Source organism: Lepidochelys kempii, chromosome 14, assembly GCF_965140285.1.
Source record: "Lepidochelys kempii isolate rLepKem1 chromosome 14, rLepKem1.hap1, whole genome shotgun sequence".
In the NCBI taxonomy this organism is placed as follows: Eukaryota; Metazoa; Chordata; order Testudines; family Cheloniidae; genus Lepidochelys; species Lepidochelys kempii.
The window spans coordinates 6,592,459-6,619,885 of NC_136393.1; the positions used below are offsets into that span (position 1 = coordinate 6,592,459).

A 27,427-nucleotide genomic window follows, 5' to 3' on the forward strand; every position below is an offset into this window, starting at 1 on the left:
GGTTCAAAACAGCAGTGACTGAAAGTTATTAGCCTGTGCGGGCTGGTTTGGGGTGTATATGAAATAAGATGGTGTCCCTCTTCCAATCCCCAATAATGGGCAAGTGTCCACTACACAAAAAAACAACTGACTTTCTTCCAATCCCCAATAATGGGCAAGTGTCCACTATACAAAAAAACAACTGACCTTCTTGATCTCATTTACACTGGTGTAAATGTGGAGTATTCCACTAACTTAAGTACAGTGACTCTGCATTTACACTGAAGTAGCTGACAGCAGAATCCTGTCCCTGTTTGACTCCCCTTTCGCCCATGGTCCCTTCCAAAGGTGTTCCCTACAGAGCAGGGTGGCACATTGGCAGGTCAATGCTAGGGGACGCTGGCACCAAGGCTGCTGTGGATACACCTGTTCTACAGACAGAAGGCTCTGGTCTCCAATGCATGTTCTAACACCCTTCAAAATTGCTCCATTCCGTTTTTTTAAAATGGGGTTTTTTTTAAATATCTTGAGGATTTTGTAACCACTTTTTTAAAAGTCCATGGGAAACTCGGTCACACTCGCAAAACGCCTCTTCTACCATAAGCAATTCTTAAACTATATTTGAGTCCTTATTGGAAACAGTGCCTGTCCTCCTCAGAGAGGAAGATCACATTGATACTATTGTAAAAGGACCGAAGCAAGAAATGTAGTTTGTTCAAAGCTGTTCAGAAAGCCCTAAATCTAAAAACACCAGAAAAGAAATCACAATGACATTCTGGTTTGACACACGAAGCAAGGCTATTCAGAAGACGCAGACAGATTGAGACCCCATTGTTTCCAATCCCTGCAGTTTGGGGGTGTGGAGGAGTGTCTAATGGGTGGCTCTGAAAGGGAAAGAGGCCAGGAAGCCTCCTGGGAGAAGCCATCATGATGGGAAGGGGACGTCGTGGAGCAAAGCGTGGAGATCCTGTTTGAGGTCAAGGAGACAGAGTGGGAGGATCAGAGAGGATGCCCCTTATCTGAACTTTTTCAGCTTTAGATTCAGTTTAGGGAAAGGGACAAAGGTCAGTCGGGCCCCTGATTAATCCAGACCCAGCTGACCCAGAATGCTGCAGCCAGGCTATGCTCCCCCATGCCCAGAAGCAATAGCTCATCACCCTAACTGCTGACATTTTTCCTGGCCTCCAAACAACTCACTTCTCAGCCTTCAGCATGAGATCAAGTCTGCTATCAGTTTAAATGGATACATCCTCGATTGGGGCACTGTATCTTGCCTTGTCCATGCAACTGTCTGGTAGGTATTTACCATCTCAAACTTCTAGGATCTTAGGACCTGATCCTGCAGGTCACTCCATACACGAGGACCCAGCGCCCGTATGTGCTCGCCATTCACATCAATGGGCACAGTGAGGCCCAATGTGGGACTCTATGTTGTCACTCTAGTGCACAGAGTACCTTGCAGGATGGGGGCCATGCTGTCTGCCTGGTTTGCAGAAATTCTCCATGCACATTACATCCTAGCCACATGCACATCAGTCTTCCCATTCTAATAGCACAGTGAAGTAAGCAAGCAAAGCAAAGTTAAGCATCACGAGAAAGAGCCTAATCTGCATTTCAGAATAACAGCCTGTGAAAATGTGTCCTTTTGTGCAAGAAGGGTGCAACGGCACTCCTCGTTGAAAATGCCCAAGCAAGGTGTCTTTTAAAATTGTATATATGAAAAACAAACATTGCTGGTAGGATACTTCCTGCTAATAAAAGGGCTTATGGCTTTGCCTGGCAAATCTCATCTAGCATGAGTGACCTACCCCAATAATACATTGCCACACCCCTGCCTGACCAAACTAACTGCACGTCCAGACATCTGACAGTAAGGCTGAACGTTTGGCAGGTGTTTCAATTTATTGTAGGGAGGTAAGCGGGTCTAATGTGGCTAACACAAGCAATCTGAACCATTTTCAAAGGGCATTGTCTTCTCTCTAACTGAAAACTGCTCGATCCTCTTAGCTCTCAGGGTATGTCTGCACTGCAGCTGGGAACACGCCCATAGCTGGGATAGGCAGAAAGGCACTCGCTATGATGGAGCTAGAGAGCTAAAAATAGTTATGTGGCCATTGTGGCACAGGCAGCAGCGGGGGCTGGCCACCCGAGTTCAGAGCCGGCTGGCCCTCTGGGTGTGCTCTCAGGTGGCCAGCCCAAGACACAAAGTCCACACGGCTATTTTTAGTGCACTAGCCTGAGCGGAGCTAGCAGGTGTCTGTCCACCCCAGCTGGGAGGCTTGCTTCCAGCTGCAGTGGACAGACACCCTCAAAGGCCATTAACAGAGATGTGGAACGAAGTCCAAAGAAACCTAGATATGCACACACGGCAGATCAGCTACTCCAAGTTTTCCCTGTCCAGTCCAGGGTAGTCATCCTGACCGAAAACGAGTGATGCAAACTCCATATTCAGCTAAGTACTAAAGCATGTGCTTTTCCCATGGACTTCAGTGGGATTTAAGCATGGGCTTCAGTGCTTTGCTTAGTAGGGGCGGACTCAAGCACATGCTTATGTGCTTTGTTGAATCGGAGCCCCCGGTCAGAAGCAAGAGGGCGGGAGGGGTGTCTCGCCAGTTGAAAATGCTGCAACCCAGCAGCGAACTCACCTGCCACAGTCACTCCTTAGAACAACTGCAGGGCTTCCTGAGGAACAAACTCCACTCTCTTCAAACAGAGGCCAGGACAGTTCCTGAATTCTGGGTGCTGCGGTTGGCTGTCCTAGCTTGAGAATTCCTGGACTATCTAACAATACGTCACTCCACATTGTTTGAACAGAATTCCTTCTTTAACGGCCGTATGGTTTGTATGTTTGCACACCACCCTGTCTGAGTTTGCATATCTGAAAACTGCCTGTTCAAGCGCAAGGGGAGAAAGCTGTAGGGTTGCCACCACAACAAGCTGAGTGTATGGAAGCCTAAAGCCACTGTGGAGCTTGCGCATCACTGCGCCATTCAATGGCAAGGCACCAGAAGGCTTCAACAGGGTGGAAATTATCAATACGTCTCCATGCAGCATCCTTCAGTTTCTACTAGGAGAGAAATGCTGCCCATAAAGCTAAGCTTCGCCCACTGCAGTAAATGGTTCTTGAACACTGGACAGCTATATTTTAATAGTGAGGCCAATTAACCTATCCCCCCCTCAGAACAGAAGCTATGCTGTGATTTGGCTAATCAATGGCCACCGTAAAGTAAATCCAAGCAGGGTGGGCATAGCCAGAGGGGAGAGCAGTAAATGTCTGTATGGTCTTTATTTTTTTACCTGTACAGAAAACTGTATCCATTAAATTGTCACCAGTCTGCTCTGGAGAGAATGAGTCTTTGGGCCACTGTGAGCTAATCTCTACACAACTCCAGACCGGCCTGGAGAATGGAGCTGTCAGCCAGGACCCAACAACGTGACCCCTTTGAACTATGGAAGAATCTGCCCGTTTAAAACACAAAGAGAGGCTTTTCTGAGCCTGCTCGGTGAGCCCCCCGACGTGTGTCCCAAAAGCTCAGTGATGGACCGTCTCCACTACTAAATCCCAGACCACAGGGAGCTAATGTGGGTCAGCAGCCCCCAAAGAAAGTTTGAATCAGAGAGGTAGAGTCTATACCTTAGCCCGAGTCCCCTGGTTTCCAAGCCATTGTGTGAGGACCCTGGGGCTGAGCAGGCCCTTTGACTGGCCTGAAGCACATGGGCAAGCCATGGAGTGAGGTGCTGAACAGGTGATGCGGTAGGAGTGCTCCCCGCCGCAGTGGGGAACCAGAGAATCCCCAGGAGGGAATCCAGAGAGGGGGAGCTGGGTTCAGTGGGATGAACCAGGGAGGAAGGACTAAGAGCCAAAGACACCTCACGCTTGTAAATGAACTGCCCTTTCGTCAGACACCAGCCAGTTCAGAACACTGCTTCCCACAACATCCCCATCTCCAAACAACTCGACGGCCTCCCCGGCCACGTCGGCATCTAATTCATTTTATTTTCCCACCTGCTTTCAAAATTACCCAAGAAGCTTCTCCAGCCCGCTCCAGTCTCAAAAGACCACCTGCCTCTCTCTCCTCCCCTCCCTGCTTCTCCTTCATCACATCGTGCACCATCTCCCATCACAGCTGCCAAGAGCCTACCCCTCCGCAGCTGCCACCATCTGGTACAGCCTTCCTTCTCATCGCCCTCAGACCTCACCCAAAACTGCACATCTTCCTTGCCAATGCCTCCTTGATTTCCCTTATTACCTTCAGTGAAGTGTGAGACAAGGAGGGTGAGGCAATTATCTTTTATTGGACCACCTTCAGTTGGTGAGAGGGACCAATGCGACTACAACTACACAGAACACAACAACCTGCGAAGTGTGGACAGTTTGCATGAACAACACTCTGCAAAATAAAGTGGGAGGAAAAGTGTCAGGGAGAGCAAAGGAAATGAGCGGAAATGGGCAGAGGAGGAGGGAGGCAGACATGTATGGAAAAGGACAGATGGATGAGCAAAGAAGAGTTCAATCAACCGAGAGGCCAGACAAGGACAGGGCTGCATTCAAGCTTTGCCCAAAAGAAAGGTGTTGGCCTTTTTTTCTTTCTTTGTTCTGAGAACACTGGCATGTTATTTTCTCACCTGGAGCCACAAATCTCTTCTACTGCCTCAAAACTACTTTACCTTTAACCAACAGGGTGAATGGCTGGAGGATAGGGCCATGAACTCTTCAGAAAGATGCTTTTCGCACAAAGGTTTTTAGTAAAGAGGAATTACAGAGGATGGGACATATGCTGATGTCTTCACTCAGGCTAAGCCCTTTGAAGTCAATGGGAGTTAGTTGCCAATTGAAAGTTAATGGGAGTTACCTGAGCTGCCAATTGAAGTTGAAGAAAGCTCAGATTGTTTCTCAATAACGTGTGTGTGTGTCTGTGTGTGTGTCTGTGCGTGAGTGATCATTTACTATCCCCGATTTGAGTGACAGGGACCACGGAGGGCTTTACCCACTGAGAAATTATACATGCCATATGAGATGCAATGAGCACTGCAGAATGATTTAAGAATCAAACAAAGATCTTGATTTATTTCCTAATTTTTGAAAGTTTATAAACCAGATTCCTTAAAGTTCTTCTGAGTCCCATTTGAACTAGGCAGAGTTATTTGTTTGTTATAGTTTTATATTACCATGGCAATGTGGCAAGTTTCCACAGTCCATAAGTACAGCAGAGCAAACAAGATCGGGTTTTATACCCCATTCTGGTCTGAATGAAGTACTCCTACCCCACGTCCTGTGTAGCTGCAAGCCCCATTCCAGAGCCTGGTAGCTGTAATGCAACACCATCCAAGATCGCCTGGCCAGAGCCACCACGCCACCCCTGGGGAAGGTTGCCATAAACTCTGCCATCCCCAGAACCAACAGCCAGACATCATCATCATCACCAACGAGGACCGGAAGAAGATCATCATGGTGGATATCACAGTGCCCTTCGAAAACAGGACCCCGGCCTTCCACGATGCCCAAGCTCAAAAGTTGGAGAAATACACCCCTCCGTAGGCGCCAATTTTCCGTCTTTCCTCTGGGTGCTCGACCCCCGCTCAGAGCCCCGGCCCTGCCCCCACTCCAACCCTTCCATGGGGCCCCGCCCCCATTCCAACCCCTTCCCCAAAACCCCGCCCTCGCCTCCTCCCCTGAGCACGCCACATTCCCGCTCCTCCCGCTCCCTCCCGGATCTTGCTAACAGCTGTTTGGAAACGGCCGGGCAGGAAACAATGGGAGGTAGGTAGAGGAGTGGAGACGTGGCGCACTCAGGGGAGGAGGAAAAGGTGGGGAGCGTGGAGCTTGGTTGCTGGTGGGTGCAGAGCACCTATGCACCCCTCTGGCAGAAACCTTGAGAGCTAAGGATTACCAGGTTCAGACACACGCACTGACCATCAGAGCCTTGGGCGCATGGGACACCAGTAACGAACAAGTGCTGAGAGAATGCGGAATATGTCAAGGTTCCTTCCCCACTCTGAACTCTAGGATACAGATGTGGGGACCTGCATGAAAACTTCTTAAGCTAATTTTTACTAGCTGGGGTTAAAACTTCCCCAAGGTACAAACTATTTTCCTTTTTCCCTTGGACTTTATTGCTGCCATCACCAAGCGTCTAACAGATATATAACTGGGAAAGAGCCCACTTGGAAATGTCTTTCCCCCCAAAATCCTCCCCAAACCCTACACCCCCTTTCCTGGGGAAGGCTTGATAAAAATCCGCACCAATTTGCATAGGTGAACACAGACCCAAACCCTTGGATCTTAAGAACAATGAAAAAGCAATCAGGTTCTTAAAAGAAGAATTTTAATAGAAGAAAAAAGTAAAAGAATCACCTCTGTAAAATCAGGATGGTAAATACCTTACAGGGTAATCAGATTCAAAACACAGAAAATCCCTCTAGGCAAAACCTTAAGTTACAAAAAGACACAAAAACAGGAATATGCATTCCATTCAGCACAGTATCGGACACCATCAGGTGGTCGAGGGACATCTACCTAGAACCATCACCGTACATCGGCAATAACAGGAGGGATGAGCTAGTGTGCCGATGAGAAGCACAATCAGGAAAGTAACTCAAATACTTCCCTGATGGACTGTTTTTTCTAAATGGACAACCTACATAATTCTCAAATACTGAGGGACAATCTCCAGTCATTGATATATTTTTCTTTCCACAACCAAATCTCTGTACAACTTTTCATGAATGATGTACACGAGTATTCGGATTCTAATATCTAAACTGTATTGTTAAATCTATTCACCTAAATCTGGGTTATTGCCGATTATGTACTCTACGTATCACATGACTTTTAAAAACAAACTTTTGTTTGTGGATAATCTAAGCACTATACCCAGATGTACAGGCACTTTTCTCAACCTATGTATTATATAATTTTTTTAACATTAGCTTTAATAAAAGTTTTAAATTTGCTACAAGTGGGCAAAAGTCATTGAATTTAAACACAAACACCAATGATTAATGGTACAAGGCTCAAGAATCCAGAACAAGAGCCCTGCTTTAAGTCACAAACAATGGTGTGTGTAGAGGGATGTTGAAATTAAAAAAAACGAGAAGAACCAGAATCTGATTTAATCAAGTACACAGTATGTGCACTTAGAGAACAAAGCACCAAATACCTCCATGGGCAAAAGTGAACAAGGTATATAATATGACTCTTTTAAATGGGGCTAGCAATAATTTTTCAAGCCCAAAAGGTTCTTTTTCCAGAGGTTAAATAACAGCCTAAAACACAGGCTTCTTTGGAGACAGACTCCAAAGAATGGACCTTTTTGAGTCAGGAAAGCTCATCACATCATCAACCAAGTTAACTTAGAAAGCAAAAACTGAATGCTGGCACAAGATGCCAGACTGGGCTGCTGCTAAGATTCAAGTATTGTTTAGCCACAGAACCGGCAGAACCAGCATAGGTAGAATAAGTGCATGCCTCCTCCTATGGCTCAGCAACATACCTGCCAATGATCCTGGTTTGGCGGAAAGTCTCTCATTTTAGTCCCAAGGTTACCCTCATTCCACAAAAATTTGGTTTCCCCTCACTTTATTCTGGAAAATTACAGAATAGAGAACCGTGGAGCTGAGGTTACAGAGTTATTAACTCTACAGCAGCATTTCCCAAACTGTGTGTCGCAACTCCCAGAAAGGGTCGCAAAAGGGTGCCGGGGGGGTGGAGGGGGAGGGGGAGAGATTTTGAAAAAAGAGAGGAAAAAAAGAAAATGTAAGAAAGCCAGAATATGTCCCAGCTGAAGAGGCTCCCATCTTGCAGGGCTCAAATCCCTGCTCCAGGTGTTACGGCTTGGCTCATGGCGCACGGACTCACAACGCCACTCACTCAAATTTGGCCCAGCCACTCCTCCATTAGAGGGAGCAGGCCAAACCTGTGTAGTGCTGTGACACAAACCCACACACCAGGGACCAGGCTGCAATGCCCAGAATGGGGACCCAAGCCCAGCCAGCCATGTGGGACAGGAGCTACCATTGCCAGGTGAGCACAGGGTGGGCTCGCTCTGCAAATTCCCCGCTCCCGCAGGGGCAGAACCTGTTTTTCGAGTCTTTAATTTTCCAACCCCATCACCACCTCTCAGACCCCTCGCGGTCGTGTTATCTGACGTGAGGAGGTCACAGCATGAAAAAGTTTGGGAGCCATCGCTCCACAGAAGGAACCCATGTGGCTTTTTATGTTTCTTACATGGATAATTTTGTTGCATCCCTCATTTGTTTAAAGTTTCATCCTGTTTAAAGTTCAAGGCAGCTAAGCTCTTTGGGACAGTTTGTTCTGTGTTTGTACAGCACCTCACACAACAGGGTCTTGCTCTATGACTAGGGCTCTGAAGAGCTACAATAATACAAACAAATAATAATTATAAAAACAATAATACCATCTGTATGTGAATTTCATGGTGGGTTGTCCTGCCTATTTTATGACTAGATCATTTCTTTTTTACACGAAAACCAAGGCAAAGCTTTAAAACAATTAACAAAAATGGCTATTTTTTTCTAATGATTAAAAGTGAAATCCGCACTCAGGCTTTTAATTTGTTTGTTAAGGCTGCAAAAAGAGACCTATCATTATTGTAGCACTAAAAAGGAAAGGTTTGGGCACTAATTAGGCTTTTAAAATAATGAATTAATTAATGTACGGTCCTTGGAAGATGCAGCACGTGCAGGTGCTATGCATTATTATTAAAAGAGCAGCTTACCAGATTCCCTCCTGCAGTTCTGCTGCCCCATAGCAGGCTGGGGCTGCTGTTTTGCACTGTCACACACATTAGCCACAGGATCCCATCTTGCGTGTCTTTCTAAACTGCACATGCCAACTGTATTTGGGAATTAAAGAAAATGTTGGATGCAGCTGTTTCAAAGCAAGCAGAGTTTTAGTGGGATACCAGCAGGACCTAAAAAAAGAAAAGGAGGACTTGTGGCACCTTAGAGACTAACAAATTCATTTGAGCATAAGCTTTCGTGGGCTACAGCTCACTTCATCAGATACATAGAATGGAACATATAGCCACTCCCAGTCTCTATTCAAACCCCAAGTTAAAGGTATCTAGTTTGCATATTAATTCAAGCTCAGAGACTGGGAGTGGCTGGGTCATTACACAAACTGAATCTATTTCCCCACTGTTAAGTATCCTCACACCTTCTTGTCAACTGTCTAAATGGGCCATCTTGATTATCACTACAAAAGTTTTTTTCTCCTGCTGATAATAGCTCATCTTAATTAATTAGCTTCTTACTGTTGGCATGGCTACTTCCACCTTTTCATGTTTTCTGTAGGTGTGTCTATGTGTGTGTATATCATATATATTAATATATATTATATATTATATATATAATTATATATATTATTATATATATAATCTTCTTACTATATGTTCCATCCTATGCATCTGATGAAGTTGGCTGTAGCCCCCGAAAGCTTATGCTCAAATGAATTGGTTAGTCTCTAAGGTGCCACAAATCCTCCTGTTCATTTTGCGGATACAGACTAACAGGGCTGCTACTCTGAAACCTGTCAGCAGCAGTAACTAGCAGGTTGCAAACAGAGAGGGGGGGAAGAGACCCATTGCTTCCTTTACTTTACACACATATCCCTTCTGTCTCCTTTCCACAAGAGAGGAGGGGCCCTTCTCTAAACAAATGGGATGCAACACTGAGCCTCCAAAACGGTGCGGGGCTTGACAGTGAAGTGGGGGGGTGACCGGTTGAATGGGAGGTTGCAGCGTGAACTGAGCGCACCCCAAAGAGCCAAGAATCGCTCCCATTCTTCGATCCGTTTCTGCTACACGCTAAATAAAACGAAAAGGAGGACTTGTGGCACCTTAGAGACTAACCAATTTATTAGAGCATAAGCTTTCGTGAGCTACAGCTCACTTCCTCAGATGCATATCGTGGAAACTGCAGCAGGCTTTATATATACACAGAGAATATGAAACAATACCTATTCCCACCCCACTGTCCTGCTGGTAATAGCTTATCTAAAGTGATTTCCAGCACAAATCCAGGTTTTCTCACCCTCCACCCCCCCACACAAATTCACTCTCCTGCTGGTGATAGCCCATCCAAAGTGACAACTCTTTACACAATGTGCATGACAATCAAGCTGGGCTATTTCCTGCATAAATCCAGGTTCTCACATCCCCCCCACCCCGAACCTGGATTTATGCAGGAAATAGCCCAGCTTGATTGTCATGCACATTGTGTAAAGAGTTGTCACTTTGGATGGGCTATCACCAGCAGGAGAGTGAATTTGTGTGGGGGGGTGGAGGGTGAGAAAACCTGGATTTGTGCTGGAAATCACTTTAGATAAGCTATTACCAGCAGGACAGTGGGGTGGGAGGAGGTATTGTTTCATATTCTCTGTGTATATATAAAGCCTGCTGCAGTTTCCACAATATGCATCCGATGAAGTGAGCTGTAGCTCACGAAAGCTCATGCTCAAATAAATTGGTTAGTCTCTAAGGTGCCACAAGTCCTCCTTTTCTTTTTGCGAATACAGACTAACACGCTGTTACTCTGAAACCTGCTAAATAAAACGCGACTCTTCCTACCCAGCGAGTCCCTTAAACGCAGCAGGGGTGACAAGTTAACCCTTTCTTTTCCCGTTCTTCCGCAGTTAAAAGCGGGTCAGCATTAGCAAAATCACCCTCTCTTCACGTCCTCGCCGCAGTAAGATTTAAACACCCCCCCCCCCGCAAGAGTCTCCTTAACCTTTTGCCCAGAGGGCGAGTGATTTTAGTTGCGGCCAGGCGAATAAAGTCTAATTCTCCCCCCGCCCCCCGCCCGGCCCGGCCCGGGGAGCCAGGGAGCAGCGCGGGGAAATTCGCAGGCGCGGCCGGGCTGGCTGCAGAACAATGAGAAGCGGCAGCCGCCCGGCCCACGCCATTAAAAAAAAAAAAAAACAACAAAGCCCAGCTCCCAGGGAGCCGACTCCGGCACACGCAGGGGTGCAGGTTGCAAACTGCTGACTCGGGGGCTGGGGGCCGATCCGCTTGGCTCCCTGCTCGGGGGATGCAACCATGCAACGCCAGCGCCTGGAGCCACCAGGCGGGATCCCGGCCCATTGCAGCCAGGGGACCGCTCCGCCCCCCCCCCCCCCCCACACACACACACACACACAGCCGCCGCCACACCCACACCCAAACTGGCAGAAACCTGTTCTGCCCGGACCAGCTCCAGCCGGCGGCAGCTGCACGAGCTTCTCGAACCTGGGACGCGCTCGCGCCACCGAGCCGGAGGCTGCTGCCGCCGGGCTCGCGCCCGCCGGGGCCCCGAACGCGAGGAGAGGCGCTTCCAGGGTTTCCCCTCCCCTGGGGGGGGGGGGGGGAGCGGGGCAGCCGCGCTGCCAGAGGCGTGGGGGAGGGGAGACACCGAGCCCGGGCGGCGCGAGCAGCAGCTGCAGCCCCCCCCTCCCCCTCCCCCGACCCCTTTGCAACAGAGACCCCCCCCCCACTTACCCTTTGCAAGGGTGCAGTAAGCCGCTGGGGGCTGCGGCATGTTGGTTTTTCCCCCAGTTACTCCCCCCAAGCCACAGCCCCCCCCGCCCCCCCCGAACGCAAGCGGTAACTCCTCCGACCCAACTTCTTTCCCTGCTGCGCTCCTGCGGGCGGGCTGCTTGCTCGGCAGTCTGCGCCTTTGCTCGGCGTTGCACGGGTGCATGGTGATGAAATCACATTCTGTAGCATGTTACGATGCAGACGGCTCCTCTTCTGGCATCAAATAACGACAGGTCTAGGACCGTGGCTTGGTGCCAGCCAGGAATCCTTTCAGATTTCTTTCTGGGGTCTAGGCAGTAAACCGGGAACGTTTGGCCACGTATCCCTGGAGCAGCCTCTGGAATCCAGCTTGAAGGATGCTGAAGGTTGAGTCCAGCAGCTGCCTGCACCCCGGTCGCAGTACGGTGAAATGCACGGCTGCCCCCCGCTCCCCTCACGTCTTCCCACCCGCAAGCAAGCCGGCGGGTCCCATTCCCAGTCATAATGGCCTCATCGGGGCTATTGGAAGGAGCAGAAGAAACAGCCTTCCTTGCAGCCCCTCTTCTGGCGAGGCTGGTTTTGAAGGCCAGCGGAGTGCACGGCTGGCCAAACCACAGCCCTGCGTGCGGCTGTTGCAGGGCTGGCTGCGCCTCTGCCCTTCGCTCGGCCTCGTTACCTTGGGCGGCCTCCCCGGGCCCCGCGTCCGATGCTCCGGCGGGAGAGCATCCCCTGGCTTGTGCACGGGACGGGGGGGCAGAAGGGCCATCACCACCCCGCGCCCCCAGTGAAGGGGGGACGCCCTCTCCCAGGTCTGGGCTAGTAGCTGAAGAGGAGTGGGGAAATGCAAAGGATCAAGGGTCTCTGGGTGTGGGGGGCAGAGCCTGGGGGTTGTGAGGAGCGGCACCCCCCGGGGCGTTGGGGGAGGAAGAGGGACACCCCGGGGGCGTGCACCGCAGAGGCAGGACACCCGTTGGCTCTGGGCGGGGGAGGGGGGGGGAAAGAGTCAAGCTATCCGGGGAGGAGGGCCACCCCCTTGGGTGTGGGGTATTTGGGGGAGGGGAGGGTCACCCTGGGGTGACAGCGGCAGACCCAGGACGACGACGAAGGGCCACCCCGCCCACGCACACTGACTCTGGGCGGCAGCCCCTCCCCCCCCGGCCCCTCCTCCCCGGCGCGCACCCCCGCGCACCCCCCCCCTCCCCCCGCCTGCAGCGCACGCGGGGCTGGAGCGGCGGCGGCGGCCGCAAGCCGGGCCCGGCGCGCACATGGCGCTGCTGAGCTGCCGCGCGCGCCGGGTCCGCCGGCAGAGACCGGCTCGAGCCGGTCTATATAAAGCCGGGACGCGAGCGGAGGGGGGACAGCTGCCGCCGCCGCCGCCCGGGCAGGAGCAGGGCCCCCGCCGCACGGGCACTCGGGCAGCCGGGCACGGGCGGGACCCGCCGGAGCAAGGCGCTGGGGGGCAGCCCGGCGCGGGGGGCTGGGAGCAGCCGGGCACAGACCCCCTAGCCCTGCTCAGTGGGGCTAGCGCCTCCTCCCCCCCACCCCTTCTCCAGCCACAGCCCTGCACCGGGGTCCCTGGCCGGCTGCCAGCCCCTCCCCCCCCCTGCTCCAGCCAGCCCCCTCACCATGCTGCTGATGCGCCGCTGAGCTCGCCTGCACCCCGCTGTGGCTCGGGGGCGGGGGGGGTCCTGCCGCCGCCTCCTCCTCCTCCTCCCCCACCAGCAGCAGCAAACCTGGTAAGTGAGATTCATGCTTAAAAGTTTGTTGCCTCGTGCCCGTTTCCTTATGTCTGTACCTAGGAGCATCCGTGTGTCCAGGGAACAGCTGGCTGCCCTCGCCAGCACTGCCGCCCGCGGTCACCGGGCTGCTTAAACCTTCAGAAAGTGATGCCGGACGTCTGCCCCCGCACTTCTTTTCCCTACACCACTTAGGAACCACGAGGGGATGATGATTGATGATTTTGCACCCAGATAATTTTTGCCGTGGTCCTTCTTGATCGATAGATTTATTTTTTTTTTTTTGCTTTTAAAGGCACTTGCTTGGCTGTATATTTCAAAATTGCTTTTCTTTTAGTGTCTCTCGCTCATTTCTTCAGTTTTTTATGACATCTGGCGTGCCACAGATTTGCACACCGGTCTGTATCCCTAGGGCCCCCACTGCTGAAGGACCAAGAGTCTTTTAAAAAAAACTTTGAAGGAAGATTTGGACGCTAACGATCTGCTTTCTCCTGAGGTCAAGTTCCAAATCAGCAAAGGAGAGCCATAAAGCTAAGCACATGCTCAACCCCGTTCTTGGTCAACAAAGCATTGAAGTGTGTTTAAGTCTCCCTGAGGTCAGTGGGACATCAGCACAGGTTTAAATGCTGAATGGACGGGAACACATCATCCAATGCTTTGTTGAATCAGGGTGCTGAGGTCCACTTTGGAGAGGGTCCTCCGTGCCTTTGGAGAACAGATGAAGCAGCATTGAGATCCGGAGCAGGGAGGGTTCTGCATGCTTTGGGAGGACACAATGTTGGTAAAATCTGCCAGGTGGATCTGAGATTCTGTTGAAGGGGGAAGACCGGCATGCCCGCATTCTCTCCACTGAGTGGCTAGACAGCAGAAGTTTGCCCTAAGTTATTAAGGTTCGTTTTCAGTTCCTGTTCCCAATCCCCATTTTACAGAAGGTTTAGGATGCTGTTGTTGTTTGATATAGTGCCCTCTGAGAACAAGTATCTTCAACCAGTTTTCTCTGGCTGGATTTAAATGAGAACAGCAGTATGATAGGAAAATATATACAGTAACTTTGTACAACACCTCTACAAAAACCAACAATATATCTGTTTCTTCAACACAGCATCAATGTGAAAGACACTTTCCACAAGAGATGTGCTATAGCATCTCTGAAATACATGATCCCTATAAGAGTTTCCCTAATTGTGAACTACTCTAGGCATTGACTGTCTTCTGTTCAGAAATCAAATAGCATATTAGGGCGACTGCTGGAAATACAGAATTATTAATTGCCATTTCTAGCTAGCTCTGAGGAATTTAGTCTTTGTGTGTATAGTCACTAAGTGTACTTATGGAGTTACAACATGTATGGATTTGACCCGTTGTGCTTAACCAAAGAAGGCAGGTCATTTTCTTTAAGTCACCAAGTCTTTCAGCACAAACCTGCCCTTCTGCAGTCTCTTCACCCAAGTAGGAAAAGTTAGAATTTGTGTAGACAACATGCCTCCTACCCCAGGCTTACTCTTCAGCTTCCATTAGTAAGTGTTATCCCTATGGGACTCGCTTCAAGTAGCAAAACTGTAAATTCTTAAGCATCGTTAAAAAACTAGATCTTGTAAATGGATTAGTGACTTGTATCAAATGCCCTGCAGCAGCTTTTGCCATCCTTTCCATAAGGAATCTTGAAGTGCATTTGAATATACCTAAGTGCATGTTCTGAATGAGTATTGACATGATAGAATGGAACAGCTTTTAATTAATAGACCCACAATCTAGCAAAGAGTATTCCATACATACAGATTTCTGTTACACTTAAAGGGTGTGTCAGTATCTCTGTTTGAAATTAATCCTTGAACTCTAAATTTAAGCTGAAATTAGCATACAAGACCTAACAGATACCTTGGGCTTTTCCCAAATAAATCTTTATGGATGCCTTCAAGCAACTCAGGTAGAAAATTGGGGAAGGAAAACATTATTGTGTAAAGATTTTGGGGGGGGGGAAGGAATAGCAGACCAGGGATAAAGCAACCAGCTGGGAATAGTTCAAGATCCAAGGTTAGGGTTAGTGTGTTGTAGCACCTAGAGGGTCCCATTGTTCTGAGCATTATACAGTAAGACGTACATAGTAAGAGAGTTCACACCCTAGAGAATTTACAATTTAATGCATTGTCTGTACTTAAGCTGTAAATTGACATAGCTTCATCGCTCCTAATCCCTGAGGTAGATGCAGCTAGGTCGGGGTGGGCAAACTTTTTTGGTCCGAGGGCCACATCTGGGTATGGAAATTGTACGGTGGGCCATGAATGCTAACAAAATTGGGGGTTGGGGTGTGGGTTCTGGGGTGGGGCTGGGGATGAGGGTGCAAGAGGATGCTCTGGGCTGGGACTAAGGAGTTCAAGGGCAGGAGGGGGATCAGGGGGTTGGGGCATGGGAGAGGGTCGGGGTGCAGGCTCCAGGCGGCACTTACCTCAAGCAGCTCCCAGAAGCACTGGCATGTCCCTCATCCGGCTCCTATGGGGTTACAGAGGCATAGCTACGGTGCTGTAGCCTCCATAGTATAGACAAGTCCTAACCAGAAAAGACAGAGAAAGGGTGGGAGGGGAAATAAGCAGAGAGAGAGGTGACTTGCTCAAAGTCACACAGCAGGTGGGTGACAGGGCCGTCCCGCAGTGTAGATCATGATGTCTCTCATACCTCTCTGTCCATCCTACTCAGAAGTACAGGCCTTAGCCCTCCTCAGCTAGTGGGATGCTTGTTGTGACACAGGGCCTTGGTTTTTACTGAGAGCTCCAGAAAGAGAAGTATCAGAAGGGTAGCCGTGTTGGTCTGGATCTGTAAAAGCGGCAAAGAGTCCCGTGGCACCTTATAGACTAACAGACGTATTGGAGCATAAGCTTTTGTGGGTGAATATCCACTTCATCTGATGCATGTATTATATGTCTGTTAGTCTATAAGGTGCCCAGAAAGAGAAATGACCCTTTGCACTTGTGTATGTTGAAGGCTTACAAAATAAAATGGAGTTTTGACCTACTCTGGTTAGCTGGCAACAGGGACTCCATGAGTCCTCTTGGTGCCGTCATACCCGCTACAAGGCCAGTTTTCAGAAAGCACTAAGATTAACCCTGGGTTGTGTGGGTTTGGGGGTCTTTTTCTGTTGATTTGTTTTTCGACATAGTATTGCAGTACTTTTAAAAGCTAATCTGCCACATTTATCCCTGGTGTAACTCCACTGACATCAATAGAGTTACACCAGGATGATTTGGGCCTAGCTTAATATCCTGTAGGGTATTAAAATACTCCAGAAAACCAAGCAGTGTTGTTAACAGTAGGACTTATTTACATGTGTATGCCAGTCCTAGCCTGCAGACTAGATTAGTGGTTAGCGTGAAGTCACCAGATGCATGATTGGGTGTTTCACTGAGCACTAATCAGCAATCTCTCGCATGTCATCATGATTGAGACTTATGGTAAGGGGACACGTGGTTTTCCTTTATAATGTGTTCAGTGCCTTCCTTCACTATTGCTGTAAGTGTTCAGCCCATCATGCAGAAGCAATTTGGTCTGTCTGTTTTGCAGGTCACCATTAACTTCCTCAGCATCAGACAAACTGATCCTAACAAATCCTTGTTTCCAGGGGAAAAGCTTCAGAATAGACCAATGTTTCCTAGCCCCAAGAACCACTAGGGGCTGCACCCACCTCCAAATTCATCTTGGCTACTTGAGGGAGAGGTGAAGGGAACAGAGGGTTGGTTTGGTTGGTTGGTTTTTTCCCTGTCTTATGTCTTTGATGATCCAAGCCACTCCACTCTCTTTCCTTGAATCTTAGCAGCCCCTGTGAGTGCTCAGGAAAGCATTTAATGGCTTTAAAAGCCACAGGAAAAAAATAGCTTCTAGCTGATTTACGTAACTAACCAGCTCTGCAGAAACCATGTAGAGCTGAGTTGGAGCTTTGGACTGTGACAGCAGAGGTCCTTGAGGAAGTGCAAGATGGAAGTCTCAGCCTCCTGCTACTACTTTACGTTTCATTCAATGTCAGCAAGTTAGAAAAACTTGATTGTTGGGGCATTGTTCTGAAGTCTGTGTCATTTCATGAGCCCTCTGGGGCTCTCCTGTGGATTTATTTATTTTTTCATGAATTGTATCTCGCATTTAACTCAGATGACTGCTTTTAATCACTGGTTTTGCTGATTGGGACAGCTTGTCCTGATGCTGAGTGATGAGTTTCTGGTTCTTGATTCAAAGGGCCCACTGACAAACCACTCCCATCTCATCATAGAAAAGAGAAACTTCTACCTGAGTCCCCTGTATTTAATCTCACAGCAGCAGAACGAGAAAGGGACTCTCCTCCCCAATATTTTTTATGTGATGTTACAATTATTAGGCTTTGTAAAAAATGAATTTAAAAAGTTTTATTTTTTTCCCTCTATTCCAGATTAAGAATGACTGTCAACACTATAAAAATGTCATGCACCACCCCAAATGTTTATACTAAAGTGCCTGATGGAGGATGGGGATGGACTGTTGCTTTTGCTTTCTTTGTTGTGGAAGCACTTACATATGGTATTATAAAATCATTTGGAGTCTTCTTTAATGATTTGATGGAAAGCTTTGATGAAACGAACAGCAAGATATCGTGGATCATTTCAATATGTGTGTTTGTACTAACTTTCACAGGTAAGTGCACAGTACATGTTCAGTTTGAAAATTAAGGGTCTGTGTTCATGTTATTGTTGCACCCGTATACATATTGGGATCTACACACATTCGCATCACTTAGTGTATATATACTCTCTCCTCCTCTGAGCTATCTATGGTTGATAGCCTGCATATCCCGCTATCACGAACCATAAAGAGCAAGGAAACGAGGGGGTAAGTCATTCAACGTCCCATCCCACACTCTACTCATCAGTTCCCTTTCTTAGTCTCTGCTATTTCCACAATTCACTTCTTCATTCTCATTCTGAACCACCACAGATGGGGCCTGGGATGAACTGGGCTTTGTACATGTCTCTGCTTCTGACTTGTGTGAGCTTGGACAAGTCACTTAAGATCTCTCTATCTCAGTTTCCGTAAACATGAGGGATAGATAACAATGAGCACCCAACTTTTGTAAAGTGACTTGCCATATATAGCTGGTAAGTGCTATAAAAGCACTAAAGGTGAAATTGTGACCCCATTGAAGTGGGAGTTTTGACTTCAGTGGGGCCAAGATTTCACCTACAGTATTTATTTCAGGCTGCAAGATTTCTTGCTGGGTAGAAAATGCTCGGGGAAGGGCAGATAGAGTGGCAAGGGTGTGGGCGTAGACTGGCATGGAGCAAAGAAGAGTGTCAGAGTGACTAGAAGGATAAAAGGAGAAAATGGGGAGAAGAGATCAGAGACAACAGGCGTTCTGCAAATTACTGTCATGCTTTATGCACTTTTGTCCCCCGCCAATGCAGCTCCTTTGTCTACAGTCCTGAGTAATCGTTTTGGTCATGGTCTTGTGGTGATGGTCGGAGGTATACTGATCAGTATTGGAATGGTCACGGCCTCCTTTGCACGCACAGTTGTCGAGATGTATATCACAATTGGCCTAATTTCTGGTGAGTTACTTCCACATCTCTCAGATACTCCGTCTGCTGGTGAAGTTTCCAGCAAACACAATTTAGGATTCCCTTATCCTAAACTGGCTTGCGTTTTTTTTTTTGTTTTGTTTTTTGTTTTTTTTTTTTGGTTTTTGTTTTTGTTTAATGACTCTTCGTCTTACTCCTTATGCTCCTCCCAGTCCTGCTTCCTTGTTGTTCCTCTTTTATCATTTGCCAATTCTATTTCTTGTTGTTGTTGTTTCAGGCTGCCACCTACACTTGGAACCATCTCCCATTTCTCATTCAACAAACCATCTCGCCTCTTCATATTTCTCCTTAAAACCCATTTCTTTCACAAAGACTGCCTGTGTCAGTCACTTCAAAACTGATTTCTTTTCTAACTCTCCCACAGAACTCTTGCCTGGTTTGTTTGTTTGGGGGGGAATATTAAGGGGGCATACTGCATTTTATGATCTCCTAGGCATCAATGTTTGTTTTCCAAACCGATGTGTACACTTGATATATAAAATTCAGTTTTTGTGCATGAATAAAAAGCCATCACTTAGCTTTGCAAAGAGGATATTTAGGTTGCTATATATATATATATATATATATATATATATATATATATATTATAGTGTGTGTGTGTGTGTGTGCACGCACACAATCTTCTGGAAGATTTCTGAGTATTGTTATCACACCGAAGTCACTTGCCTTGCTGTGAAGAGTCTCATTCCAGACGCTTCTGAAATTATTTCCCTTTCCAGAGAGAGAGGATGAGCTTGTGGTTAAGTCACTGAACTGGGACTCTGGAGATCTGGGTTTGATTTCCTGCCTCTGCCTCACACTTCGTGTGTGTTACCTAGGCCAGGTCACCTGTGGCTTGATCCTGAAAATTGTCAAATAATCCTGTAGATGTGCTGACCACTGTCAATTCCCTATGACTAGGACGCTACCAAATTCACAGTCAAATGTGGTCAATTTCATAGTCATAAGATTTTAAAAATCATAAATTTCATGATTTGAGCTATTTAAATCTGAAATTTCACTGCTGTAATTGTAGGGATCCCAACCTAAAAAGGAGTTGGGGCGGGGGGCTGGGAATAAGGTTATGGTAGGGGGGTTGCTACTTCTGTGCTGCTGCTGATGGCATCGCTGCCTTCAGAGCTGGGCAGCTGGAAAACAGCGGCTGCTAGCTGGGAGCCCAGCTCTGAAGGCAGAGCCGTCGCCAGCAGCAGCGCAGAAGTAAGGATGGCCTGGTATGGTGTTGCCACCCTTACTTCTGTGCTGCGGCTGGCGGGGCGCTGCCTTCAGTGCTGGGGCCTGGCAAGCAGCTGCCACTCTCCAACCACCAAGCTCTGAAGGCAGCGCAGAAGTAAGGGTCACAATACTGCGACCCCTCTTCCCCGCAGCTCCCTTTTGGGTCAGGACCCCCAGTTTGAGAAACGCTGGTCTCCCTCATGAAATCTGTATAGTACAGGGTCAAAGCACACAAGACCAGATTTCATGGTCCATGACACATTTTTCACGGCCGTGAATTTGGTAGGGCCATACCTATGACTTCAGTGGAAGCTGAAGGTGCTCAGTACCTTACCAGGATTGAGCCCTTGAATCTCCCTGTAGCTCAGTTCTCCATCTGTAAATTGGGGATAATGATACTTGCCAACATGGCCAGGGTGTTTTAAAGATAAAGCTATTGTCCAGGAAGTGCTCTGACACTAGGGTGATGAGCACCAGAGACACAAACCAGTAACTAAATAAATGATCCTTGGAAATTCCAACTGGAAATTCCCAGTTATTTGAGAGTAGGAAGCAGGATCTAGTGCAGGGGTGGGCAAACTTTTTGGCCCGAGGGCCACATCAGCGTTGCACAACTGTAGGGAGGGCTGGGTAGGGAAGGCTGTGCCTCCGCACACAGCCTGGCCCCTGCCCCCTATCCGCCCCCTCCCACTTCCTGCCCCCCTCAGAACCTCCAACACCCCCCTCCCCCATGCTCCTTGTTCCCTGACTGCCCCCTCCTAGGAACCCAGCCCCCTATCCAACCCCCCTGACAGCCCCACCAGGACTCCCACCCTCTGCTCCTCATCCCCTGACCGCCCCCTCCTGGGACCCATCGCCCCAATTGCCCGCCCCGGGATCCTGGCCCCTTGGGACTCCCAACCCTCCCTGTTTCCCGTCCCCTGCTCCCTGACTGCCCCCCAGAACCCCCCACTCCCTTACCATGCTGCTCAGAGCAGCAGGAGCTCGCAGCCGCACCACCCGGCCAGAGCCAGCTGCGCTCCGCACACTGCCCAGTAGGAGCGGTGGGCCTGAGCACTGCCTACAGGGGACAGGGTGGGAGGCGTCGGGGGCTAGCCTCCCTGCTCAGGGGCCAGGCAAGACAGTCCCGCAGGCTGGATGTGGCCTGCAGGCCGTAGTCTGCCCACCTCTGATCTAGTGGGTCTTGGCCATGGTCAGTCATTCTGTTTTTCCCTAGGTGAGTTACTTAGTTGGCAGAACTGATACCATAATTTCACCACCAGGAAAGCTGGCATTCGCATCCAGCTTGCTTCCTTCCCCATTATGACAATTTTTGACATTTATTCACAGGCTTGGGATACTGTCTGTCTTTCCTCCCGACTGTCACCATTTTGTCACAGTATTTTGACAAACGGCGTTCACTGGTCACTGCAGTGGCGTCCACAGGAGAATGTTTTGCTGTCTTCTCTTTTGCACCAGGTATATAGACCAAAATATTGTAAACACAAGTGTACGTAAGTAATACATTCTGTGATCCTCCTACCAATCAAATGAGGGCCCGATTCTTACATAAGCTGACACCTTAATCACAACTATATTGATTTCATTGACACTTGTAGTTACTGGGCCAGTGCTGTCCTTACTAGGGTAAAACTCCTTTTGAAGACGTTGCCTGAGTAAGGACTTCAAAATTAGTCCCAGTGGAATTTTTGGATAGACCGCTTAAATGCGTTTCTCCTGCATAGTGTTAAGTTTAGATCCTAGTTATTCTGGTCACAAGACAATGACATGTCTTAACTTTCACTGAAGATGGAGTTTGTGGGGGTGTGCCAGGAACCCAGAGCTCCCAGGAGACACAAGGTCTCTGGACAAGTAGCCCTAGCCTTCTGCTGCCTTTCTCTGCCTGAGAAGAATGCAGAAGAAAACTGCAAGGGGAACCCATCTCCTGCATGGTGTTACATCATAGGGAAACAATCTGCCCCTGTTATTGGCCAAAAAAAAAAAAAATCAATGTCGGGGGAGAGGCTTGGCTTTTTAGTCTCAGTCTGTGCTGGCCAAATAGGGTAAACTACACTGTTACACCATCTAGTAGGTTCCCTGTACAGCTCTGGCAAGCTAAAAATAAGGCAGGGTAGTTACCATGGCTACTTTATAGCATGGGCTGTAACATGGAGTTAACCTCAAGCTCTGTCTTCACTAATCTTTCAGAGTATGTGTCATGTGAAACCTAACCCCAAGGTCTTGAGAGATTGAATTGCATGAGACCTTCCTAGAATTCCATAAGCAGACAAGAAGCTTTTTCTAGTACTGTACTTTCTGGAAACCCACTCCCCATCATCTTTGCTTCCTCTCATTTAGCTATTCTGAAAAAAGTGCTAGTAGAAGAAACCTGCCATTTCTCTACTGATCAGATAATAGTCTACTGGTGTGCCTTCAACTAATGCAAAATACCCCTTTTCAGTTAAAGAAACCCTTGTAATGAAAGGCTTGTATGTAAGCACCAGCACACAGTTTGAATAGAAAAAAAACATCCCCCTTACTGACTGGCTTCAGGATGGGGTCAGATAGGAAAGGAAACTTTAAAACAGAGTTCACACACACTCATTAAAAATAATACCTAGTTGCTCCCTGCTGGTCAAAGTGCCTGCCAGCCCATGCCAGTTAAGAAATGTCTGAAAAGACTGTTTACCAGAGAAGGGAAATCCCATAGTTACTACACGTCAGACTCTAACTACTAGCCAATGTAGAATAAGCCTAAAACTGGGAATCTGGAATTCTGATAGTGAGTCAGTGAGTGATCTTGAGCAAGTCACTAAGTCTATGCTTTCAAAAGTGGCCATTAGTTTTTTAGGAGCCTAATTTGAGACACCTTGGACCCTATTGCAGCAGAGTTTGATCCAATAACTTTGATTTTTTTGTGTGTAATTTAAAAAAAAAAATTAGAGGCTTCCTGTTTTTAATAATTTCTTCTCTGCTCCCCATTTCCCCAGCTATCACCTCTTTGAAGGAGCAGATTGGTTGGAGATACAGTCTCCTGATAGTTGGAGTGCTACAGTTAGGCATTGTCATCTGTGGATCACTGCTGCGACCGATTATTATCCAAGCACAGGAAGAAGTGAAAGTATTGCCAACAGAAGAGCATACAGAGACTAAGTACATGCTTGAAAATGAGCAAACACGCACCTCAATAGATTCAATTGACTCAGGAGTAGAAGTATCTACCTCACCCAGCAGTGTGCCTGGAAACACCAAAGCAGAGCTGAAAAGTGAAGAACCAAAGGAAACCATAAAGATGCTTGTTGAAGCTAGCAGCTCCCCTAAAGAACCAAAAATCCAACTACTGGACTTTTCTGTGATGAAAGACCACGGCTTTATTTGTTATGCACTTTTTGGTCTATTTGCTACTCTGGGATTCTTTGCTCCATCACTCTACATCATTCCTCTCAGCATCAGTCTTGGTATCGACAAGGATCGTTCTGCATACATATTGTCTGCAATGGCCATTGCTGAAGTCTTTGGAAGAATTAGCGCCGGTTGGCTCCTCAACAAGAAGCCTATCCGCAAGATTTACATTGAACTCATATGTGTCATTCTGCTCTCCATAGCTCTCTTTGCCTTCCCTCTTGCCTATGAATTTTGGGGATTGATGATATGTAGCATATTTTTTGGGTTCATGCTTGGAACTGTAGCGGGCACACACATTCCAATGTTAGCCGAAGATGATGTGGCTGGTATTGACAGGATGTCTTCTGCAGCTGGAGTGTATGTGTTCATTCAGAGTTTAGCTGGGTTGGCTGGACCACCCCTTGCAGGTAACTTTAAAATACGTACCTTTTTTGAATAGCTGAAATCAGCTACTCTTATTGATGCCTCTTCCTAATAACCATGTTGCAATGGGTTAGGCCTGTGGTTAGTGTTACTCCTGTGCCTGGGTGGGAAGGTGAGAATACCTTATAACAACCTTTCTGACTGAACTAGGAGCAATAGTGGTAGGCTCCAAGTAATGATGTCCCATCCAGCCCTCTTGAGCTGGAAAGAAGGTTGCTGCAATGCAGAAATGCAGCACTGCAGTGTCTTGGACATGAGGCATCCTCTATAGAAGAGCCTCAAGGAAGGAAAATATTGCACGGCTAGCCTGTTCCAGTTAGAATCCTAAAACTGGCATTCTTTCTGGGTTTTAATGAAATATACACATGTAAACAACTCATTTATACAGTGCCTTCTAGCCATACACCCTGAAAAATAAGTCAGTCCTGTATTGGCAGATATCAGTTAAATATGTAGTAAGTTAACCCTTGATATTTTAAGGCTTAAAAAGGTACCCGTAATGGTTAGCTGATTACCAGTACCTAACTATCTTCAACTTGCAATATCATACAAATACAGGTTTCAGAGTAACAGCCGTGTTAGTCTGTATTCGCAAAAAGAAAAGGAGTACTTGTGGCACCTTAGAGACTAACCAATTTATTTGAGCATGAGCTTTCGTGAGCTACAGCTGTAGCTCACGAAAGCTCATGCTCAAATAAATTGATTAGTCTCTAAGGTGCCACAAGTACTCCTTTTCTTCATACAAATACAGTGGCAACTATATTGAAAAGTTGGGAGGGGGGTGTTTTTGAGGTAATGGGATGGACAGAAAAATGGTGGACAAGCGTGAGATGTGATTATTATTTTTAATAGATTTAAAATGCTTCCTCCATAGGTGTGCTAGTGGACGTGACACAGAACTACAGATCAGCCTTCTACTCCTGTGCTGCTGGCATGATACTGGGAGCTGTGTTTCTGTCCTTAGTAAGACCCTGCAAGGCAGTCCTGTGTCAAGGTCAGAAGCAGGGTGTAGAAGGAAATGCATCGGAAGCTTTAGAAGACATACCAGATGACTTTATTGAAATGGATCTTGGAAAAACAGATGATTCAGTATAAAGCTGTGACAGCATAGCATAAAAAAGTTGGTCCTTATAAATCAATACACTCTGTGTTAAATCTGGGAAAAACAAGTCCGCTCTGCTCCATGTTCTAAAACTAAACTTCAAAGGGAATGCAAAATCTTAATATGAAAAAGTTGCCATCAACAACTATTCTTCTGGAAAGATTGCTTTTATTTTTTTAAACCAGCAATGGTAGGTTCCATATGAGATGTCCACGCATTGCTAGCTACATAAGAATACTCCTGTCCCGCATGAAGAGATGTGGTTCACATTTCTGCTTTCCTAATACATGACATGCATACCTGAAGTTCAACTGCTCTTAAGTGGAAAACATAAGGTTATATGGATGAAAATCCAAAGTGGCCCATACAACTAAATCTATTAAGTCACAATCTTTGATTGCCTCGCAGGCTTCCCCAACTGTAAATCTTATTCAGTCACAGAATAAATAATGCAGAAGAAATTATTTAAATATAAGTAATTTGAACTCTTGAGTTTTCTATCAGAAGAACATGGACTCTTGTTTCAGATCATTGTAAGGCGACATAAGGACAATAGGGTAGGCTAATTAGTTAAAGTAGAATTATTAGTCAATTGGTTTTTAGTTAACTTGAATTTTGTAAATGCTGGGAAGTTAGAGGTTACCACTTATTTTTATGGCCAGTTATTACTGCAGATATTTCACTATAAAGTTATTTCTTTACAAACTAGCATCCTACAAATCGTTTCCTGTTGATAGCAAGATGTATTGTCTTTAATTTAAACCAGTATTTATTATTTTAAGTTATTCTAGGATTGTTAAAGGCTATCAGATAAATAATTTGAATTGGAGAGAAAATATCTGATTTAGCAGAAAACCTTTTTACCTCCTTTGCACCAATCCTTTCAAGGCCGATCTTGTAAACTCAGTTTGATTTTTGTTTTTAAAATCACAGGTTGTTGTGAATGTGGTCTGATTTTTATTATGGTGGTCTTAGACAACTATGCTCTTAAAATTATTCTGTGGTAGACTGAATGCAAGAGACTATCCATCTTTTAATAAACTGTAGGTCATATCCTCAGCTGGTGTAAACTGATATAGCTCCACTGAATAGCACTAGCTGGGAATCTGGTCCTGTATGATTAGCACCCAAACATATCTGCAACTTTCACTTACCACAGCTGCACATAAAGAAATCTTTGCAGCACTACTGAATTAACATGAATAAAGTCAGCACAGCTAATACGAAATAGTAAAGGCACTTGGCCATTACCAGAACCAGTTTACATTATTAGAATACAATCAGTGTGTTCGTAAGCTTCTGTAGGCATCAAATAACTGGTCTTCTATGACGGAAAGAAAATCATCACTGTACCTGGTTCCCATTGAAGTCAGTATTTTGCCACTCACTTCAGTGACAGCAGGACTGGGTCCTTACTGTGTTTCCTGTTTGTATTACCTATAAAGAAGGGAATTCTGAAAGACAACAAATTGGCTGTTCACTCACTCCTATTTTGATAAATTCCTTTATGCATTTTTATGCCACTCAGCAACTCAGGGGGACAAGTAAAAAGTTTGTTTGGTTCTAAGTACGCATACAGCTTGACATGTTTCTCTGTATTTAAGTGGAAGTGGCACTGTCTATTAACTGCTATGCTATGTATTTTATCAGCCATAGAAATGTGGGACAATCTCTGTATAGAACTCCTCTCTTTAGGAAGGTGTTTTTGTTCAAACTGTCTTAAATGTCCAAAAAGAAACACATTCCTGCAACAAAGTGGCTGTAGCAATCTATTGTTACTGCCTGAGAACTAGTGAGCCTGTACTGCAGTTTGTTTCTTTTTTTTTTTTTAAATATATATGCCTTCAGCACTTTATCATGTACAGCAGAACCTCGCTAAATTGCATGAATGACTGGAAGATCCATTGTAGATGACTAGATTTTGTGAATTAGCGAGTAAGCGAACAAACACAATACTGCATCACAAAACTTTATTTATTTTTGTAAATGTTTATTTTTAATTTATGCTAATGCTTCTGGCATGCTGGTAAATGTACTGTAGAATATAATTGTAAAATTAATGAAGTCTTAGTAATACGAGACCTCACTACAGCACTTTGCTATTATAAACTTGTTTAGAAGTGGGAGAGGCCGCCAGGGTGTGTGTGTGTGAGAGAGAGAGAAAACTACCTGTTCTGCAGATTAACGAGGTTCTACTGTCACTTTTTTACAAGGATTTCCAATACAGATTCAGTAATGTCTATAAATGGCTGCACAGTAAGTCTCTGTTTATGTCCATAGCAAGAGCAGGCACGTGCATGTATGCATATGTGCACAAAAGACCCAGAAGAAGCAGGCTTAACGCGTTCCAACCAGGATTTGCTGGTTTGTTCTGTAATGTATTTAGTGAAGTCTGGAAGTGACATAAAATACTGAGTTTTACAATAAAGTTTTTTGAAAAACACTTTTTGCCCCTTTCATTTCCAGATCTCTTCTGCATTCTTT

General features: G+C 46.7%; 3 protein-coding genes across 19 annotated transcripts in view; 1 reads left to right on the forward strand and 2 right to left on the reverse strand.

The window, feature by feature from the left end:
* ARSG (arylsulfatase G) overlaps positions 1 to 27,427 on the reverse strand; it is an 84,320-nt gene that overhangs the window by 52,579 nt on the left and 4,314 nt on the right. For 2 of the 13 annotated variants that reach the window (XM_073311678.2, XM_078848442.1), the window contains exons 1-2: positions 11,173 to 11,259; positions 8,718 to 8,834 (exon numbers count right to left, since the gene is read on the reverse strand). The exons of 1 other annotated variant lie outside the window; for it this stretch is intronic. The gene's annotated coding sequence lies outside the window, so the exon portion shown is untranslated. Of the gene's footprint in view, positions 1 to 8,717; positions 8,835 to 11,172; positions 11,318 to 11,474; positions 11,547 to 13,117; positions 13,230 to 13,287; positions 13,822 to 15,674; positions 15,756 to 27,427 lie in introns of those variants that run through there. 10 more of the 13 variants (XM_073311682.2, XM_073311679.2, XM_073311681.2 and 7 more) reach the window with 9 other exon arrangements.
* SLC16A6 (solute carrier family 16 member 6) lies at positions 12,742 to 27,367 on the forward strand. Of its 2 annotated transcripts, XM_073311684.2 has the most exons (6): positions 12,742 to 13,228; positions 17,640 to 17,881; positions 18,649 to 18,792; positions 21,364 to 21,492; positions 23,004 to 23,825; positions 24,716 to 27,367. In XM_073311684.2, the coding sequence occupies exons 2-6, from the start codon at positions 17,647 to 17,649 to the stop codon at positions 24,934 to 24,936; spliced, it is 1,551 nt and encodes a 516-aa protein (XP_073167785.1). In that variant the 5' UTR covers positions 12,742 to 13,228; positions 17,640 to 17,646; the 3' UTR covers positions 24,937 to 27,367. The 2 variants fall into 2 exon arrangements, with proteins under 2 accessions (XP_073167785.1, XP_073167786.1); XM_073311685.2 differs by lacking the exon at positions 21,364 to 21,492.
* AMZ2 (archaelysin family metallopeptidase 2) overlaps positions 24,880 to 27,427 on the reverse strand; it is a 31,640-nt gene continuing 29,092 nt past the window's right edge. For 3 of the 4 annotated variants that reach the window (XM_078848444.1, XM_073311689.2, XM_078848443.1), the window contains exon 9: positions 24,883 to 26,397. In XM_078848444.1, the coding sequence (XP_078704570.1) occupies positions 26,377 to 26,397 (21 nt within the window). In that variant the 3' untranslated portion in view covers positions 24,883 to 26,376. Of the gene's footprint in view, positions 26,398 to 27,427 lie in introns of all 4 variants that reach the window. The other variant, XM_078848445.1, reaches the window with a different exon arrangement.

Coding starts and splice junctions, on each gene's coding strand:
- SLC16A6 (XM_073311684.2), top strand. CDS start 17,647: ATGACTGTCAACACTATAAAAATGTCATGCACCACCCCAAATGTTTAT. Junction 21,493..23,003: donor TGTCTTCTCTTTTGCACCAG/GTATATAGACCA, acceptor CCATTTCCCCAG/CTATCACCTCTTTGAAGGAG. Junction 23,826..24,715: donor GGCTGGACCACCCCTTGCAG/GTAACTTTAAAA, acceptor CTTCCTCCATAG/GTGTGCTAGTGGACGTGACA.